The 22,186-nt window shown below is 39.4% G+C and overlaps 1 protein-coding gene across 1 annotated transcript in view; it reads right to left on the bottom strand.

Moving 5' to 3' along the window:
- The window catches only part of LMBR1 (limb development membrane protein 1), a 785,226-nt gene that overhangs the window by 137,180 nt on the left and 625,860 nt on the right, over positions 1-22,186 (bottom strand). Inside the window, exon 10 of the mRNA XM_069211146.1 lies at positions 13,508-13,588. Within this exon, the coding sequence (XP_069067247.1) occupies positions 13,508-13,588 (81 nt within the window). The remainder of the gene's footprint in view (positions 1-13,507; positions 13,589-22,186) is intronic.

Genomic DNA, 22,186 nt, shown 5'->3' on the forward strand with positions numbered 1-22,186 from the left:
CTCCAGGCCTCTTGACATTGGTGTTCTTTCCTCTGTGCTGCCCTGAAATTCCTATCCTATTCCCAGGTGTACTCTTCTCGGTTTATAGGTAGGACTTTTGACATAGCCTATTTGTCTTTTCTTCGTTAGCTTTTGCGTGGTTTCGGTGTAGGCCATTCCTCTTCCCCTGTCGAAGCGTAAGGAGCTGTTTCCCACCAGGACTCGCTGTCTTTCCAAGATTCTTGGTCCATGTGCTCTAACTCTGGATGGTCAGTCCCCACAACTAGGGGCTCAGGAAGTCGAGGAATCACCAGCCCTTGGAGGAGAACAATGGGACAGACTCCTTGTTGTAGGGTAACCTCAGCCAGGGGGTACTTCTTATCCCCCATAAACACTGTATAGTCATCTATCCAGTAGTTGGGGAGACCCTGCGGCGGATGTTCTGGGTTCTTACACTGCTCTGGTGGCATCCTGTGTCCAAAGGAGCAGGGACAGGGTTTCCATTGACCTTCATGAGATAGCGAAGGGTTTGTTTGTTCTCAGTAGCGTCCCTCCTGAATCTCCCCGCCCCTCCTTCTGGTGACCTCCTGTATATTCCCAGCTCAGCCTATGGGAGTCCTATTCCGGCCGTTCTGTTCCAGGTCACCCCTCCTGAAAATGAAAGTAATTTGTTAATTTTGTTGCTTTGACCCAGGTCTCCCTCCCAACATTATGTTGGTTTTATTTTCCTCTAGGTGGTTCTGGCGGTGGACTGGTGGAGAGCGACCAGAGACGATATCTCAAATAAGGAGGGGGTTTCTTCACAGATGTATACATAAGAAACACAAAGGGGCCCACTCCGCCCCACCAGAGGGCAGTACAATCTTTTGGCCACCCATGGGACACACCTGAGGGACACGAAAGATCATCTATCTCTCCCCCCCCCCCCCCCCCCCCAGCACCGAAAAACTAACAAACGTCTGTGGGTGGCCAAATCTGGCATCAGGCCTTAGCCCTACCCCAGAAGAGGAAATAGAGTCTTTCAGCCCCACTCAGGAGGGGGGGGAATGGAGATAGGAGTTTTGTCTTGATTAGGGAGGTTGCTACTAATCTGTCCTGAGGAGGCAGAAAGCCTATTAGACACCAGGGATTTTACATTTGGGCAAACCTGTGGCAGACTCTAGCACAGGTCTATAGTGTTTGGTTTCCCTACCCACGGGTGCAAGGACTGAGTTCAGTGCACCATCGCTTGAGCAGAGGAGTCCAGGTTATTGTACCCCACCCAACCCACTGAGCATACCTACTCATTTCTACATCAGTGGGATCACAGTGAGCATATGAATGATCAAGGAGATTTATTAGCACAGTAGGAATGGAGCTGTCTACTTGTGAAGTTGATTGACAGGGGCACTAAAAAAAGATGCCTCGGTTCCAGAACATTTACACAAGGTGAAAGTGCCTTGATTGGTGGCTCGAGCAACATCAACAGTGTGAGTCATTCTGTAGGAAGGTCTTCAAAGGGCAGAGCCAGTTCTTCATAGTGACCATTTCACAGCATGGGCAAGTGCATTGCTCAACAATGTTTCTGGTGCATCTGCAGCGGTTGTAGGATCGTTCCATGTCCAGGAAAGCAAGTAGGGGCTGTTCTAGATTATTTCAGTTGTGCAGTTCATAAACCAAAACACTGGCCCAGCTATCAGTTAAGAAAGCCATTTTTGGCCTAAATAGTGTGCAAAGGTTTTTCAGCACTTTTGGTCATCTGGGTACTTAGACTTTATGTTGTCAAGGAGTTTGATGTCCTTGTTTGATCAAGAGGATGGCAACAGCACAACAAATTATTAGTGGGTAAGTGCAGAATCCTTCAAAAAGACTTGAGAACAAGCAGTGAAAAAAATCAAGAAAATCTTTCCAAAAACAGCTTTAAATCCAAACACCAAAACAGATCACATGTTCTTAAAAAAAGTGCACAAAACCAGTTGTGCTATGCACGCAGAATAATACAAAATCTGCAAAATAAGTGGGATATTGTGTTTGTAACAGCCTCTGTATCACTGAAGCAGTTCTGCGTTTGCAGATCGTAGGTTTCAGCTGCACAGATCAAACAAACCCACTTTTGTACTAAAACTGCACCATGTTTACTCATTTTGTCAAAACTCATGTTGTTTGGATAAATTCTAGTCCAGAGGATACCTCTGATTACATTTTGAAACGGGGGATACAAGGTCATACCATAACACTGCATTATTTTAGAAACTGTAACTACATAAGGTTGGCCTGGCTCCAAAACACAGAAGCTGATATTGACTAACATTAAACAGAAGTCATTATTCAAAAGGGTGTGGTCTATAAGGATAGTTGAAACTGGAGTTACTGATAAGCCACAGCTTAACCCTACCCTCAAATGGCTACAAGTTTATGTGCAAAAAAATAGATTTACACAGTAGTGGGTGGACTGGAGGTTTTATGCAGCAGGAAACACTAATACACACATGGTCATCTTTTCTTAAGCACATGTGGAAAAAAGGGAAAATTCCACAAATGATAAAGAGGTACATTGCGCATTTATTTTCTCATACCAGTCTAATGATTTATATTTCTGGCAGTCATGAAGGTGGAAAGTTGTAATCAAAAAGGAAAAGAGGCCTGTTATCAGCCAGGTAACAAGTGTATTGTCACCGACAGAAAAAGGGGTTCCCTCAAATTTATTAATACTAAATAAGGTGTGTGTGGATTATTTCTTAGCCATTCTTTTCTGCATTTATATTCTGTAGTAGTGTTAAAAAACGCCAGTTTCATTCACATGTTGTGACGGCACATGGCCGCTTTAAGAGTATGTAAAGCCCCGTCTAATTGTAATATGGCCCTTAACTGAGCTTGGCCATGTTGTAAAATACCCAAACCTCCATTGAATAGATCTAACGTTAAGGACATTATGTTTTTTTTATGAATACACTATTATGGAGAGTGTGCATTATATTGTTGATAATCTTGAAAACAGTTTTGATCCTTCCCCTAGATTCTGAATTCTTTCCACATCTTCCTCTTCTGAATATTGGTTACATTCATTATATATATCATGTGTATCATTTAGTTCTAGTGGGGTGTGGTCCAGGAGAAAATCAGAAAAATCCACATTTCCTTTAGCTATGGCCAAATTTTCTTTCACATCCTAGAGACAGGAAAATGCTAAACAATGCTGGCACAGCTTACCCACACTATACTCAGTAACGACAACAGGTATGCATCTGTTGTATCAGGGTGAATAGTTTTTGGATGTTAGAAAGGAAATAATGCATGCATGTATTAGAATAAATGGACTATATGGTTAAACCTTCAGGAGAGAACTGTGAAGAATTATGAGTTCCAATATGGATGATATAATTTATTCCAGAGTCCGAAATATTTCATTCCACTCGCTAACTGGAGAACTGTGTTGAGTCAACCTTTGGTACAGAGGGGATTTGTAAGGTCTTTCATAGTTCCAAATCCCAGACAGGTAGTCTTCTGGATTGCTTTATTCTGGGAAATCATTTCTTTGGGTACTTTACATGCTTGATAGAGAACTTCTTGAACTTGCCTGTATTTAGTTCACTAAATATTTTTTCCCCATCAATATCTTCTTCCAGTACTCAAATCCCTGTATGGCCAGATTCTCACAGAACTCCTCTGAACAGGAAAGTTTGTTAATGGTAATCAGTTTTTTATGAGTTGCTCTAGAGCTGTCCTTACTTTGAAAAGAGTTTTTTTTTTTTTTCAAAAACAAGGATGACTTTTATGGGGGAGGAACGTAACAATGTTCCCGTTAAGTACAATTGTATATTTCTCTAGTTCGGTGCACGGAATGGTGTGCATAGGGATGAAAACAATAAATTTATTTGTAATTAAATGCACGCAAATAAAGATTTTCATTGTTAAGAGCTGTATATGACTGTAGACATCTTGTGTTTTACAGTCTCAGCATCCCAGCCATCTGAACTAGAACTAGGAATAATCACATAATTAGCTTACATTTTCAAAGCAAAGGAATTACAATGTCTCAGTGGGTCCTATAACGTGATAATGAGCCTTTTTCTGAACCATGCCTTCAGGCACAGGATAAGCTGTGATGTTTGCAGTGTAGAGATATCTTCAAGCTCTGTGGGAAGAAAGATGTGGGTCTCGAACCACAGGCTGTGGTATAGTCTTTCAGGGACAGTATAGTAGTAGAACGAAAGTGAACAGTATAAACCACATGATGAAAATAAACACTTCTGAAGCAGTCCAAACACAGGACCACGGTGGTATTATGTACCTGTCGCAAAACAAATGAGAAAGCAAGAAAAAATTGACAGTGCAGAGTGACTGAGGAGTGTGATGTAATGTCATGTGTACGGGCCTCTGATTCAATCTCATATAGTGTTGTTTCTTGAAAAGGCATTATCTCAATCAATGTTGACTCATGCTGGGCTTCATAGTAAACCCCGGCGTTAACTGGAACATTCGCAGCTGTAGAAATTGCAGCATCACTCCATGGAATCTGTTTGATGTAAAGCTGGAGACACAGTAGGCTAAAATATCCCTGGATGGGGACTCAAGCTGTTGATGTTACAGCACTCCTCAAGGAGAATTTCATTCAGCGTGGGAAGATGCTGTAAGTCTCGACACTGAGTTCTTCTGGTGTCCAGGAGGTCCTGCAGTACAGGATCAGCCACTTAGAGCTTCTTAATGTGGTCAAAGGACATCAGTCAGTTTTTCTGGGAAACAGAAAATGAAGGCAGAGTTATCGTTTGCACGCCTCTTACCCCAAGAACTGTAGGATGTGATCTTGCAGGGTGGTTCAAAAGCTTGTGTATCATGGATCTTTTCTCTAACTATTCCCCCTACTTGGGGACCGACCCATCAAGAGTTGGAGATAGCTTATGTTTGCCTGCTGTGAATTATATAACTTGTCTCTCACCTATTGGATGTTTTGCAAGATATTTAAACATTGGTCCAGGTCAAATTCTTTTTCTTCTGTCATCTTCTGAAGTATTACCTAGGTCAGGTACATACATGGGCACTCGTATGGAGTACGGTCACCCAATACTTGTAGGAAAGTTATTTAACGCTCTTTCGACTCCATACAGGTGATGGTACCAACTAAGACCAGAAGTGAGCACCCTAGTGGTCAGGGCTTAAGCATGTCATTAGCTCGCTCAATTAACATTACTGTTCAATCGAAATGGGTTGTTGAACTGCAGACATACTCCAAAAGCAGACAGCATCCCAGCAGGCTTCTGAGGTGGCCATTGCCTAAATGAAATGCATGGACTGCTACCATGGCTATAAGGCACTGCAAGTCCTTTATGATTGTTCAAGCACCTGCACTGTTCTGTGGCCAAACCCATAGGAATCAAGAACATGAACCATTTACCACCAATACGTACTTATAATGGTTAATAGAATTAATTGACCTGTCATAGTACAAGTGCAAATTTCTAAAGGGTAGACTGGATACAGTAAGTGAGGGCTACTCTGGTCTTCACCCCTCCTCCCTCAAGTTATTCTTTATTGGCATGCTTTGAAGATGCAGCTTGGTAAAACATCAACCTTCCTCCATTGGTGTAAATGCCAACATTGCATTATTAACAACAAAGTCTCATGATCAGTTTACCTTTTAACTAGGTCCCTACCAGACTACTGCCCTGTGGCGTGTAGAAGACGATTACTTGTTGTGATTTCAGTATAACCAATAACTGGGTATCAACTGCTCAACTTGAAATTATAAAACGTTTGTGGCTGCTAACTAGTGGTGAATCGGTACTGCCTTATTTACTTTGCCTAAGTATCCCGCCATGTTATCTATTTCTCTCTTCTGGCCATGGATAGCTGTGCAATGGCTTGTCTGGTTGTCAGTCCTGTAAATTAATGGGCACCACATACCTTTTTCAAGGGTGGGAAACAACCTCTTGGGGTGGGGGGGGGGTTAGTCACCAATTGTGGAACCTAGTGTATCTCTGATGTGGATAGTGTATTGTAGTGTCTCTCCAGGGATGTTACCAGTGGTCCCTCGTCTGTTTTAGTTGTCAGCGCTTCTAGATATGTGGCTCATGCATTTCTAAGGAGCCCTTTAGTTCATCTTGCCTGTAGGGAGATCCATAATCTGTTGAAAAACATCACACTGTAGTTAATAGTGTTGGTTTTGTTTAAGTAAACCTCGCTACCAGTAATTCTGCTATGGCATTGCCCCAGTGGCAGTTATCTCAGCATGAGCAGGTGATAATCCCTCATGGGCAGCTTTAATTAGGTATAATCTAAAAATCTGAATAGGTATTATCTTATCTCCCACTTTGGGTATGGAAGCCACTGGTGTGTTATCTTCATTGAGGGGGGGGGGGGGGGGGTAAGAGCATCAAAGAGGAAAGCTGACAGGGTGTGTTTCACTCTTTACTATTGCTTGTATCACTGCTAGTATATCTGTGTCAATCTTCGTTTGAGATCTGGTTATTACTGCTAATTGACCAGCCTGCACAGCAGCCTTTGAGGCTAGGTGAACTATACAGTTTCCGGTGGCGTTAATCCTGTCAGCTGAGTTTGTCAGTTGGACTCTCCACCACAAACTCCTGGAGAATCTGATGCATAATTGTTACATTTGCTGCACTGTCTAGGAGTGCTCTTGCTTGTTTCTTTGAACATCCTGCCACCTTCTTTTTAAATTGAGTTTTAGGGTCTGAAACTTTCTCTTTTCTCCTTACACTAACTTCAGCACCTTGTCTGGGCTCACGTTTCTGTTTGCTATATCTCCTCTTCTGTTGAGTCCTGAAAAGGATGAGAAGAGGGGCTATCAGAATACTGATACTGTTCTATTTTTTTTGTTTTTGTTTTACTTTAATCTCAGTCCCTTAAATTACCACTAAACCGGCCGGCTGGATTATTGGGCCTATAGTCATTTTCACCTATAGTTATGGGTTTTATCCTACTGGAACTCTCAATTTCACTCTTAATTTTAAATGTGGCCTAACTGCTCACGTACCTAAAATATCATGACCCACAGATGTATGAACTTCAGATATTGTTTTGTAATTCCTGTTCACAATCCTGAACAGGAACTGCTAAAAGCCTTGGGCATATAGCCAGACATGACATTTCTCCAAGAATGATTGAGGTGAGGAAACTGTAGAGAATATTCACAATGATTTAATGCTACGCCTAGAGGCGGTGCAGTTCAGAGCTCATTTTTTACTTGCTTCAATACTTCTGGAAGAACCATTAATGAGGGTGCACAGTGCTTGTTAGTGCAGATGCATGAACATATACTTCCCCAGGTGCTACATTCTTCCTCAGTTGGCACCACTCCAAGGGGAAGACACAGTCAATATTCTATGCTTTTCTTGGGGTGTTGTATGAGGTAAACCACTTCCAACTAGTTGATATTGTGTGCAACCAAGAAGGACATTTCTTTGTTGGCATCATTCCCATGATAGCATTTATTGTCTGTGGGTTGATTACCTGCACAAAAACCTTTCCATGCACTACAGGTCCTGCTACAGCTTGTCTAGTAGGTTCTCAGGATGAGGAAATCCTGTATATCCAGCCAATACAGCCCATGCAGCCACCTCACTGTTCAGGGCACGGAGAGAGAGGGAGTGAGCAAGAGAGGGAGCGTCGAGTGAGAGAGTGTGCATGTTTGTTAATTTACGGCAAGCTAGTAGGTTAAAGGGATTTCCAGGAATTGGTATGCTCTTAGTGTGCAAGAGGCAGTGTTCCATTTTGTATGTGCTATAAAGTTCTTTTAACCTTTGTTTAAAAAATATAAAATCTCTCTCTTTCTTTCTCTCTTTTTCTCTATCTATCTATCTATCTATCTATCTATCTATCTATCTATCTATACCCTACTGGCAATAGCCAGTAGGTAGTTATAGTTAGGACCTAGTTTCCATAGCAAAATCATTTTTTGCTTTGCGTTTAACTCTGGCACAGTTTGATGAATCTCCACGAAATTTTCTGAACTAGTAAGCAAGTCACTTTAGCTGATGTGTAAAAAATTTGGGGTGATTCGTCAAGCGGGGGCTGAGAAAAAAGAGGTGTCCAAAAATGTGTTTTACCTATGCAGTTTCCCATAGGGATTTAGACACGACTTCAACCACAACCGATGGATGGAATCACACCAAATTTGTCAGAAAGCTAGCTGTAGGTCCAGAAGGAGCCCTTTTTGTTATTTGGTGTAAGTCCATTCAGTAGTTCTGGTGTTACTGCAGGAAAAAAATAACGATCTATAAGGGAGTGGAACCTTCATGGATCCACACATGGAGGATCTGTGGATCCTGTCAACATCAGGGCAGTGCGCGCTCTACGGGCGACTAGAATGCAAAAACCTAGCAATTTCAAGCTAACATAATTTATGCATTGTGCTGATATGATGTTGTTTAACCTTTTGCATTGCAGAGTTTAATCTTGAAGACTTACGTTCAGCATGCATATAAATACTGTTCACATGTGATATACTGCTGCAGGCTTTCAGACTGTGGCAGGGTGTGGTCCCCTTCCAGGGCCTTCTAGAAGTTTTCCCTGCAGCATGCCTGGGTGTGGTTTGCGGGCTGGGCCAAGACTCTATATAAGGGAGCTAGCCCAGCTCCACGTGCTCACTATTCAGAGGTCCCGGTGCAGAGCAGCAGCAACTTCCTGAGCTCCTGTTTCAGTGGCCTACTTTTATCTTCCAGACCTCTGCCCTTCATTCTACATTGGTGATCCTTAAACAGGGCGGTAAGACGGAGGTTGGGCAGGGCCCCCGACCCCGTTATCGAGGACGCTCGAATTCTTGAGCCTAATTCTTGCATGATAAACAAATTCCTCTTGCGTGTGTGAATGTGCGCTTGGGCGTTTCGTGGCATTTGCATGCTGTTACTAAAATCGTCAAGACGCGCAATTCTTTCTCTGTGTTTAAGCAAGACCCTGATAGACTGGCCGCAACCTGAGAGGAAAGTTGTAGCTGCCATTTTCTTTCTTGCATCTGGCTGGGGGAAAAACTGACATAGGGGATCAGGATACAGGTATCCTGACCCCATAGGAGATTCAGGGGTCACAGGGCCTGGTCGGGGAAGGCTGTGAACAATGGTGGTTCTATTACCATGCGGGAATTAGATATCACTTTAAGCTAAACAAAATACCATAGAAATACAATGAAAAAAAACAAAGGTTACAGGGATGTAATAGCTAGGTTCACGTTTTATCCACAGAAATTCAGCAGTTGCAGTTATACTTATCTGAAAAAACTGACTTGTGGCCTAAAGTTATCTTAATGGCACAAGTTATCGTTTCTTCAGATAAGTAACTATATCTGCTGAATTTCTTTGGTTTTGTTTGGGTTAAATGTCAACTGTAACATTCCTATAACCTTTTGGTTTTTTTTTCAATGAAAAAAAAAATATATATATATAGTTCAGACAAAGCAGGCTAACTCAGGAAAATGGTGCAAACGATTAGAACGTTTATTTGGGAAAATAAACTTTCTCCCCGTTTAATATTTATGTTGGCTGCGCATCAACATAAATATTAAAGTCACACTAATAATTATTTTATTCCCAAGAGGATGGATTTTTTCATAAAACAACTGAAGTTGTGACAAAATCATCACAAGGTTTAGCGATATTCTGAAAGGTTTAATGCCTTTTCTCATTGGTGGTCAGGATATAGCTTTGCAAAAGTGCTGCTTCCTCGACTCTTAAATCACTTCGAAACCGCCCTGCTCTGTGTTTACAACCTTAAAACTGCTGTTGGTTGATCTGATACGGAAGGAGGGCAGGCGCAACTAGCACAGTACAAGTGCCAGCTGGCAATATCTGTCAACACAATTGTAGTGGTAACTGAATGGTTTTGAGAGTTAGAATCTGAGGAAGTATGCCATTTACTAAGTAAAAATGTTGATTCATCTCTCTCTAAGGTGCTGTTTGTTAGACGCTGCCAATCACTGCTGGAAACATAACCTTGACTATAAAGGTACTGTGCTGGCATAGATACCAAACTGAATACTATGGCACTCTTCTGCCTTTAGAGAAGTAGTGAAAATACAACAGGGTTGAGCTCCTATACCTCTCTAGAGATTAAGCTAAAAGTAAATCTTATACAAAAGAAAACTAGCTCTAGCAGGATAAATCAAAAGATCATTAGTCAAATACAATATGATGTAAATTAATTAATTATTAACTGGATTGCTATAATCCACCTGGGCTCCTTTTATCAATTTCTAGCCCTGGGATATTGCTTTTTCACACACACTGACATACAACACTATACACATATTGAGGCAAACTCATTTCTTTATTATCATATATCATACATTGTAAGTAAATTGCTCATCCAGTAATTGAAACCTTCACACAAAAGGAACATAGGTGGATGATAGCAATCTGATCAATAACAATTTAAGTGTTGTTGTATTTGACTAATGATCTTTTTGCTTAGCCTGCTAGAGCTAGTTTTGTTTTGTGTAAGATTTAGTGAAGTAGCAGCAATTACAAACCCTGCAGATGGCAGAGGAGTCAATGACTTATTTGAAAATGTGTCACTTCGCCGGTTTCTAGATCTGAGGCAGCTATTCCCAAAGCCTGGAAGTCTATTCTTGGAACATGGTGCTACCTACAGGACTGCTAAACACATTTGGGGGCAGGGCTTTATGAAACCACAAGTAAACCCATGATGTAACACCCTTTTTTACAACAGGCAAAACAAAAAGGGATTTCACCTTACTATAGAAAATTTTACGGGATAATTAGGGTGACACTCGAATCACAGAGAAACAGATGGAGTACAAACCCAGGCAGGGAACTGGGAGACAATGAGTGGGCAAATGCACTTACATTTTTGGCACAGGAGTCTGGAAACTCGAGACTTAAGTTATGACAGCACAGTACACTACACCAACCATATCTGTTCCAATGCAAATGACAGAAGCCACTCTCAGGTCAGGCCAGATCGATCTATTAGTATGTGGTCGCCACGCAGCTTCAGGAACGTGCAAATCAGCAGAACATGTGCAAACCTGAAACTTCTTTATTCTGCTTAATGCCCAGGTCCACAGGACAGTAAAAGTAGAGCAGGTCTGCTAACGTCACACACTTGTTAACCAGAAGGCGCATTTCAAACCATTGATTCACTAAAAAGGGGCTGCAATTGAAAGCGGAGTTTCACACGTTTCAGCAAAAGCTGGTAGAAAAGGGGGTATTGGATCTGATTATATCAACCCTGGCAAGATCGTTGATGATGATGTAACCCGGTGAAAATTTAGCAATTTGAAATATACATCTGCTGAGAACAAGCAGGGTGACACACAAGCCTCACTGTTATTACTAAGCCACAGACACAAACAGAAACCCAATGACAGTGACTTGCTGCCTATGGAAGTGACATATGTAGTCAAAGGAGGAACATCTTCATTTATAGCCTCACCCTTCTTGGACAGGGCTGTGCACAATGAAGCAAATAAGTTACATGTATTGTCACGTAGGTTACATCATGTAAAGTGGAGGCAACACCGAAGACACCAGGTTCATATATGTTTATGCACACTCTAAAATTAAAGTATACTGCAGGGTGCACAACGCGAGCAGAGGTTGCCTCATTCACAATAATTCACGTACTCGCTTTCACAACAGTTTTTCTTCTAGAATAATCAACCTTAATCATTCTTACGGATGAGCCTACGTAAAAGCCTTAAAATTTGAGAGTTATTACCATTCTCTGTACTCACAAATTTAAAACAGCTCAGATTCATCTTGATGGGTTCGGGAGGAGACAGTGTGAGGCAGCCGGCATAAAACATGCACTGGAGTATAACTGAAAAACATCTTTATCTGCTCTCTCTCAGTGCTTATGTTTTCTGTTACCTTGAAGTGCTCAGTAGCATGTGCCTATGTCTGCACTATACAAATAACTAATAAATCTATAAAATAAATCAAACAGAATCTGTAAAAATGAACCTGATGTATGATATTCTTTAGTTTCTGCTGCTCTCGAATTTCAGTTGTAAACTACGTTAAGAAGTGAGAGTTATATGTTAACTGGAAAAATACTACGCTTGAGAATAATATCCTTGTAAAAAATAAATAAAAAAAAAAAGAAGTTATCTCGAGGTTTGCTTCAATGGAAGGAATATGGACCTTTCTGGAATATACCTTTTTCTTTGTCTGAAATAGAGAATTGCTTGAGAAAGTCACCATACCGTAAGGTTATGTACATTTTCCACCTACTTCTGTTGCAAAGTAAACATCTTGTTTAGATTGGAGTTAGAATTTGAAAAACATAATGATTAATATCAACAAGGTCAACAGGTGTCACTCAATTTATTTCTGTGTGTGACACTTGTTATGCACATGAGTACTCTAGATGAGTGGTCCCCAACCTGTGGTCTGTGGACCCCTTGGGGGTCCACAAAGCCTCCTCAGGGGGTCCGTGGCTGCTCAGAAAATTAAATAACAACAGATTAGGTCCCCAGCTTTCAGTAATGTCTCAGTGGGGGGTCTCCAGATTCCAATAATGATTCAGTTTGCGTTCCCAGGTTCCAGTAATGATAAAGTGGAGGTCCACAGAAGTCATAAAGTTGGGAACCACTGCTCTATATAATCAAAGGAATTACCAAGATCTGCTACATCATCTGCTACATTATGGAACACTAACTTAAGAAACATTTTGGGCAAAGACACAGAATGAGTGAAGTGCAGCTTGAGATGGGGCTAATAAGGACATTAACAACCCATATGTAAAATAAAATAAAACACTTTTAGACCTGGCAGCTACCAAAAGATACTCAGCAGTCGGCTAAATCTCTTGTGCCAGTAATGGGATTCTTGATCAAACACTATTCAACTGGTGGTGGATACAAAGATAAGTATCTGACTTTATTGTCACTGAATACGAACAGTAAGATCTTAAGGCAGAGAAATACCTCTATACAGACATAACAAAGATCTTTGCTCCATATTAAACTTGTATGAATCGTTTTCACTAGGCTTGTTCAAACATTCTCTTCTGTAAGTGGTTTTATAAATATCACTTGCTTTAAATTAACTCAGAGTATGAAGATGTAATATACTACAAACCTTGTATCGCTTACAGTCAGGAAAAACAGCCAACTTTCACTAAACATTTATCACCTGTCTTACTGGCTAGGCCCCTCAGTGATCCAGCGATGAGAGGAAATGGTCTGGAATTTGGAGAGTGGCTTAGCATCAGGGTAGGTAGATTTGGGAATGAGAAGTAGGGAACAAGCTGAACCAGAATATGAGTCTTGGTGGCAGGAGAAGGGGAATTGTGGTTAGGATGAACGCAAAACATTTGTTTTATATAAATTGTGGATTTTGGCAGATAACAGGACATGGATGAGTTTTCCGATAGTGACATCTTGATGAACAGAATATTTTTACTGCAACCCATAATGCTAGATTCTTTACTAGGGTGTTTATGGCAAAAGCAATTAAGCTACCTATTTCAAATAAACACTAAGAATGGAACAATCATTTCTGACTACCTAGTCTACTAAATAACTTTAAATTCTATTGTGACAGAATAACATCAATGTATGGAAAAATTATTTTACCTAATTTGGTTTTTATAGACCTCACTCCTTCAAGTTCGTGTTCCAACTCCAGTGCACTATAGTCTGTGCAACAGCCAGAACCTGTAAAAAACACAACCAATATCAATATAGCATAAGAAAATCATACATTTTCTCTATTGATTTTTATATATGTATATATATATATTATTTTTTTTCTCATTGTTAAAAAAAAAAAAAACTTAACAAATTAGACTAAATACGTTTTAAGCTAGTCCTTGATCTTGTTGACATTTTCCAAGATCCAACAGCAACATTTTCTGCGTGTAGACTAACCGTTGACTAAAATTTCCATAATTAAAAAGTTCTAATAATTTTACTGTATCACAATATGAAGGTAATTATTTTATTTTAATGATACCATTCTGCGACTATATCACCTTTTTTTGCGAGGTGCAGAGCAACAAACATTTGAATTCATATCACTTTTTATGTCTATAGTGACAATTTCCTATGTTTATGCATTAAAATTCGGATGCTTCAATGAAATAAAATAGCATATCTAATAAAACTGTAGTTGATTAATCAGTTAGGATGATGTATTAATTTAGGGTTCATAGCGAGAAATGGCTTTAGAATAATTACAATTCACTGGATATGAGCATACATTTCCTTTAACATTTGGCAGACCTAGGTAATTCATTCAATTTAGTTTGCCCACACTATGTGAGATAAAAAGGTCAGTGTGGCAATTATTATTTGTTAACTGCACTTAACTTTTGGGAGAGGGTGCAGCAGAATTCTGTGCCTGTGCTTCATTTCTTTGTAAGTCTAAATATTTCTAAACATAACATAATGAGAGTGAATTATTTCCTAGACAGATATATGGAAATTAATAGTTGGGTGGATTGCAAAGTGGAATCGTTCTGTCTAAGGATTTTAAGCCCAAGCTGGCAAGTAACCAAACAAAAATGTGCGAACCATGAGAGCACAACAAGAAAGATGAGAACAAACCAACCAGGGGTAGACCACACAAGCATATAACAAATGTTTAACATCTCAAAAAGCTGAACGTTTACAACACCACATAATGAAATGAAGAAGACACAATCGATTTGACCAATGATGCAACATTAATGGCTCGTAGTGAGTAAAAAGTAAAGACAGAAATTAATGTAGTTTCAGTGAAAAAGATGTACTGTCAATATGACCTGAACCAAGAATGAATAATGATTTCAGTGCCTACCAATCCTGAAATGTTTAAGAATTGCTCTTTTTTACAGGTTAAGCTTCAACAAGCAAGATTTATTAAAGTGGACCCTAAATAGAAAAGGGGGTCCTTTTGAAAAATATGGAAATTAATACAAAAAAACAATAAAGAGCAAATTAAAACATAATACTGCTAGATCTCAAAATTTGGATATCATTTAAATTATAGTGGAATCTATGGCGCTTTTGTCTTTCTGGCTCCTATTTTTGGAGGCATTTTGATCTTTTGCTACAGTTAAAAAAAGCAGAGGCGCTAAAGGGAAGCACTGTTGTTGGGACTGTCCAAATGTAATTCTATCCAGCAAAGCAAGCATATTACACGCTCTAATTTTTCAAATCAACTTAAATTGATGGCAGCAACCACAACTTCCAGCAAGATATTTTATTGGATTCAGAAACCTCTAATAAAATCTCTAATAAAAATTCTAACATTCATTAGTGCTAAAACACATGATCCGTTATCTCTTCCAGTAATTGTTCCATTTCCTTTTAAATCATCCAAGCTCATTACCCGTTTAGGTGACTATTTTTGTTAGATGAACTCTTCTCCTTACTTTGCACCACTGACCCTATATTTTATTGTGTATCTGAGTTTTATAACCTCGACAGAAAACCTTAAAGGGAAGGAATAAACAAATAACAAAAAGGCAATGACAAATAACTATTCACTATAAGCCAATATGAAAAATTTACAGGGGGAAGAAAATGCTATAACAATTTTGATGATGTAAAAAACTTTTACCAACTAAGGGAAGTGGCTTTCCTGCCTTCCCAAGGTTGAGAGACAATCTGTTGTTTTGTGGAGAAATATGAAATCCTGTGGTGGTGGCACCCTAAACAGTCACCGTATATTGCCTTGCCTGGAACTAATGTGCACCATGTTAATACCAAAAACGTTAAACACCAACAATTCACCGGGATTTCTAACGGCCTTAAAGAAAATTAGGTGTTAAACAGTTTCTAATTAGCCAAAACAACAGCTTAATGCCAGAATTAAGGGAACTTGAATGAAAACTATAATGAAGATAAAATGTTGTTCCTGCACCAAAAAAAAAAAACAACCAAAACAGAGTAGTTAGGATCTTCACAAATAAGCCAATATACCAGTGCATAGCTACAGAGGTGAGAAAGGGTTGCTGGAGTCAAACCTACTTGTACTCCAGTACTCTTTAAAAATGCACTGTTGCTTGACTGAAGCAGACTACTGCTTGTGCATTGCACTAAAAATGTAAGCTACATTTAAATGTGGAGCTTAAATCAAAGCAGAAAATATGTGATCAACACACTGCAGGCCTGTATATATACACACACACACACACACACACATACCTATAATTATATGGACAGACCATTAACAGTAATGACGTGTGTATCTACTATTCTTACTACACCCGCGCTTTGACAGTAAGCAAGGTTATTAAGTGGACCGAGGCAAATATAACTGCACTTTTAGTTTTTTGATGCACTCACTCGAAACTACCTAAACACTCTACGGGGACCCGTCCTCCAAACTCACCAGTCCTCACAAGGATAGTGTCTGTATGGAACTGACAGTGTTTAATCACGCTATGAGAACCAAACCGGTCCTCACAGCAAAGGGCTACAAATACAAACACACACGGAAACAAAAACACTCTCTCTCTCATGTTGCACTTTAATGAATGGATATTCTAAAACTGAAACAAAGGTTCTCGAGAAAATATTCAGTATTATTCTCTTAGCTGGGGCTTAAAAAGGGGGAATTGAAGAAGGGTAAATATTCAGGGGTACAATACAAGACAGAGAATTAATATGTTCTATGTTAAATGCTTCTTTTATTTTAAGAGTGGGGCAGCGGGTTCTATTTATTTATCATCTTTAATTTAATGTATTTTCCATAGTCACCCCTCCACTCATGACCCAATGTTAAGTGAGGAGGCGGAGCAGTGGGAACCTAACAACAATAGCAATAACAGTAAACATTGTTTCTCCATTTACAAACACAGATCCATAAGTTATCCACATTACAAAATACAATCAATAAAAACACATCATCTCATTTAAAAACACATCAATTATTAAAATTCTCTCTACTTAAAAATAAACTAGATCCAAATACCACATTTTTACACTTTTAGCAAAATAGAAACTCAAATGCTTACCCAACAGATCTAATAGAAACTTGTGTCAGCAGTGGTTTTAAAAAGTGCCATCCTTCTGGTGGCATATTTGATTATAACATTAATTACGAGGTTTAATTCGGCCTCCTGGTCATAACATATGAGAAAGTCGAAACCACTCTGACTTTCCTACATTTTAATCCCCACCCAGCTAAATTAACAAATACATCTTGTAATAAAGGGTTGGGCTGCTTAAGAGATATTGGACTATTCCAAGACTTTCACTAGATTTTTCTCACAAATATTGTTTCTGCCCAAGTTTTGTCTTTGAACATTAGTAACTTGCGATCAAAGTTTAGCTTGTATTCATCAATTAGACCACAATTTCTGCCTCCCCTGTGTCGCTATTGATGAAACAGTAACACAGAGGTGACTAAGACAATCAACACCAAGTGATGAACATTCTCTTCAGGTGAGCGAGTCAAAAAAACACTCTGCACTATATTTGAGAGGGAGGGAACACTAGCTCAAGGCAAAATGCTTCAATTCGTACTCAATTTAGTAAGCCAAAAGCTAATGTAACCGCAAAATGCCTTACATTTTATGGTGCAATAAGTGCAAATGTACATTTATGCCATTACGATTCGATTAAATTAATGATCAGCATATTTTTAATTGAAAAAACAATCTAAGTGTAGCATCCATGCCAATGTTAAAAATCATTTTTTGTCGTTTAATTATAGTTTTTTTATTGAAGATAACCCTCCAGGGAATTTCTGGTGTTTCGTTTCACAACACTTCTAGGAGACATTAGTCTTCTTTTGGCTTTGGTTACTTATATGAGTAATGGTCAAATTAGTAGCTTTACAAAAGCTAGCCAAAGTGTCTGTCTTTGAAGATCAAACAGTGCAAGCACTATTATCTCTCGTTAGTGTACAATAATTTGTTTATTTGCTGACCACTGATCTTAGGAGGATAACAATTTGCACTCTTTAAACATGGAGAGAATTCACTCAGAAACAAGAAAATTTGAAATGGGGCAGGAAAAAACTTTTCTTCAGCCCCTTAAAAGTTTCTATTTTCCCAGCTTTCTCACCTTGATGCTCTACCTAAACCGGAGCCCAAGCTGTCAAATATAAGGCCACCAATAGAGCAAACCGTTGTTAATACCGAGGATAGAGAACTTAGACTACAGTACACTGCAGTCTACTAGGTGAAACATAGATTTCAAATCCACAAAGCATATGAAGATTCTTTCAGATACTTTAGGTTCGATCCAAAGCAGAAATATGGTGCATTTGGCTTTTATTTTTATCAAAACAGGGCCTGCTCCAACAGAATATGCTTTTTCTCCTCAATCCATTCTGCTAGCTCCCATAAAATCTTAGCAAAACCCCTTAGATGTCACGGTGAGCAACAAAATTAGGCGATAAACATTCAGATGTTGTGAATTTTCATTAACAATAGAGTGTATCGAAGAACCTCTCCAACTATTAGGAAGTACACCTGAAATGTCTACATGAGTGCAGTAGTGACAAAGAAAATCAGATTAAATTTAGTGATTTAATCTATATATTGTAGCTGGGATACCATTAGTCTAGGAGCTCGACTGTAACAAATTGGTTTAATAATTTCTTCATTCTGATGAGCAGCAAACATCTTTTCAGTAAGATCTTGTTAGTACCATAATCTATATTCTAGGAGAAAATCCTCCCCTAAACTTGCATAGATCTATCTAACATGATTTGGCCAAACCTTGTTAGCAACCTTGGGACCTACTATGGGCTGTTTTATTTAAGATGATCAGCTATCAGAAACCCTTCACATTATTACTTGCAGCAGTTATTTCCAGAGTTAATCAGATTTCTTTTTGAGATTCAATTTTTTCCTTCTAATCATCTCCTTGAACATTTTCTGATGTTGATTAAATTGTTCCTTAGAATTTTCACGTTCATGTGAACCTACCATTGGTCCCTCAGTACATGCCTTCTTCAAGGAGGGATTTGGGAAGAGTTTAGTAGGTATTTGTATTTGTATTGTAATGGCTAAAGGGCACTAATTCTCAAGTCAGTGATGGGGAAGCATTGGGGAGATTAAAGTAAAGTAAAGTGGAGGGTTTTAAAGGATTCTAGTTTGGATCTTGTTTTTGCCTAATACTAATAGATTTGTGTGTAGGCAGTTTATACAAAGCACAGTTTCAGATCAGAATAGAGGAACTAACAACTTTGGAGAGGTACCTCATATTACAGACAATGACTGAACAGTGAGTTCTTCCTTGTAAGACAACAGGTACCACCAGGCTGGTGAAGAAACAATATACTGTCATTTACGCAGAGGAAGAATGAAAATAATCTTGTTGTAATTACTAGAGCGGGGGGGGGAGGTCAGCTTCCATTTCAAGTGAAGAAAGTCCATGCAGATAGTTCGTAGATCCATAAGAAGATAGCAGAATAATTTGGCAGTCATCAACATGCTTTGTAAGCAACATCTTCTATTGTACAGGAAAAATACAGCATTTATTAATCTGATGTGAAATTCAATGTTTGCTTTTAATCAGAGACCACATATATGCACAACTGGCATGAAAGTCCTTAAAATGCAAGTGTCACACCACTGACGAGGGTTCAGTGTAGGTTATTCACAAAGGATTTCATGTTCTAGTTCCACAAAAATATTACCCACAATAGGATAATTGATGGTGGGTGGCCTTGAGCTATTCCTCTCTGTGGCGACTCTTAGGCAGAGAGTCTAGGTCAGGGCTTCTATGTATTCTGGTTCAGTCAACTCACAAATTCTTGGTGGTATCATTTTTATTTCCTAGCTTATTAGCATTGTTGTTTTATTTACCGCCACCTATAATAATTGTTAGTGAAAAGTCTAATGTGGAATTAGAAGTTAAGATAACAAGTAAGACTGGGGGTTCTGTGTAGCAGGATGTTACTATTTAATATGTAAAGAAGGCACTATTCTACATCTAAAGGCATTTGCAGGTATTGCTTGTTTATCTTATGTACATAAGCTATTGAATATTTAGTAACGCTCTTAAATTGGGGGGATTTTTTAGGCTCGGTTTAGCAGTCTTATTCTTACCTGAAGGTATTTTACTCCTTGATTATCTTCCTACCTTTTCCTTTGCCATTCCCCATTACCTTTTCTTGCTGTCCTTTTTGTAACATATATGAACAGGAGCGGCTCCTCCATAAAGGCTGAGGAGCATCGCCCCCCCCCCCCCACACCGCCGCCAGCAGCATCAGATGCAAAACCTCTAAAAGAAATCGATAATAAACTTAGTTTATTATAGTTTTCTTCTAGAGGGGTGGGGCCACGGGGGTGACAAGTGTGAGGGGGAGTGCTCAGCACTCCCCCTCAAAGCGCACGTGTGTTTGGCTGGCCGTCTTGGGCCGGCCAAACACACATGTGGACAGGGCTCTCTCCAGCCCAGCAGCACAGGATTCAAGTCTGCCTGGGGGTGCCCTGGCTGGGCGCTCCCAGTCAATCCTAACGCTGCTCTGAGCAGCGTCAGCATTGGCTGCAGGCTGGGAGCCTGTGCCTGCAGCAGAGATGGAGGAGCGGCGTGGCCTGCATTCAGGTAAGTTTATTTTTATTTTTTGTGTTAACATTTCCCCCCACACCCATGCACACGCCCCTGTGCTGTCCCATGTAGGGCCCGTGAGCTGCAACTGTATGTGAACAACCTGACAAGCAATGCACTAGTGAAGGCTTTCTTCCACTGTGTCACTTTCTAATGCCACATGCACAACTATTTGTAAATCTAGAGAGGCCAAAATGACCCGGATAATGAAGACAACAACTCCGAAGAATTTGGTATACCATTTCACAAAGGATTGAGGCCCTGATAATACTTTTAGATTAGTTATTCCAAAAGCAAGGGATTCAACATTTTTGATCAGTGCAAAAGGCTATCTCTCTCGAACAGATTTCTTGAGAAATAAGAAAATGACAAGTGCAGATCGATCAAAAGAACATTTTCACAATGCACCTCTAGATACAAATCTCTTTCCTATCGGTAACAGGTCACTGATTCCAGTGGAGATTAAACCTGATTTTGTAATAAAATGACTTCAAATTAAAAAAAATATATAATTTTCAATGTTCGTTTAGTCATTCAGTGAATGGAGATTATACTGACAGTCGTATGCACATATGTACGGTTTTACACAGGAAAATGAAGTTTTGTGCATCTTATCAAAACTATTCTATAATTATCAGTTTGCAGTGATCTCCGACTGAGATCACAGTAGACTATTCGGAAATGTTGCTCCCTCACTGCTTTCTTAAACCTTCATTATTCCTTCACACCTAAGGCACAAACCACTCTAACTTATTTCTGGCCTGAGAATAGTCTTCAACTGTTCACATTTGATTACCGGTTACTGTTTTCATGTAGATGGTATTGCTTCACTATTACTCGAAAACTTTAATCAGTTGTGACACAGCAATTCACTTGTATCATGTATAATGGCTGGTACTTCGTAGTATGTAGTGTTTCACAGTGTAAAAAGAAAGGGCTTGTTCCAACCAACTAAAGGACACTTATGTTATGAACTTCAACACAACGAAACGCTAAAGTAATCGTAGGGATTTGAACTTGAAACTTTCAAGTTGTCAAAAAAGCTGCTGGTAGCAGTCACAGATGATTTACAAGCATAGCAATTTTTTCTTTATATGATAAGAAACAGTGACAAACGTATATCCTTTTTGAACAGGAAAAGAGACAGCAATTAAATGTTGTTGAAATAACATACTTATATCAACACACAACTTTTGTCTTAAGATAACCATCGTCCCTATCCGAATGCACCCTTGGCACCTGCAGCACTAATATAATAAAAAGTGTATTTCCTAAGGCAGACAAGGACGTGACTGTACTTCCCATTGCCCTGGAGCAAGCTCTTGCTTCATCCAAGCGTCACCACCTCCCTAAAGACCTTTAGAAAAACACCTCCTTTTCTCCAAACCTCTCGTTACAACACCCTTAAATTACCCCTCCCATCAGGCTACTAGTTATTTTGTTAAAAAATATTTCATGGCCATGTTAACTATTATATTAGCATCCACCAATGAGCGTTTGCAGCCACCCGGTCTTTGCTTTTGTAATTAAATTTTTCATAACATAGTTTCTAAATTATGAGTGTACACTGCTGCCACTCAAGGATGGGTCCGTGGTGGTTAAATATTCCAAGTAAATAGAATTGAATTCAATGTAAAGTTTGTGCCTGGGTGACTTATGCATGAAGAGTATTTTTTCTTAACAAAAGGACAGAACCATTGCAAGTATCAACTGTTGTGGTGAGAACATCATTGTTATTGTATGCGTGTTTATATAGCGCTC

Source organism: Pleurodeles waltl, chromosome 10 (genome assembly GCF_031143425.1).
Source record: "Pleurodeles waltl isolate 20211129_DDA chromosome 10, aPleWal1.hap1.20221129, whole genome shotgun sequence".
Lineage (NCBI taxonomy): Eukaryota > Metazoa > Chordata > Amphibia > Caudata > Salamandridae > Pleurodeles > Pleurodeles waltl.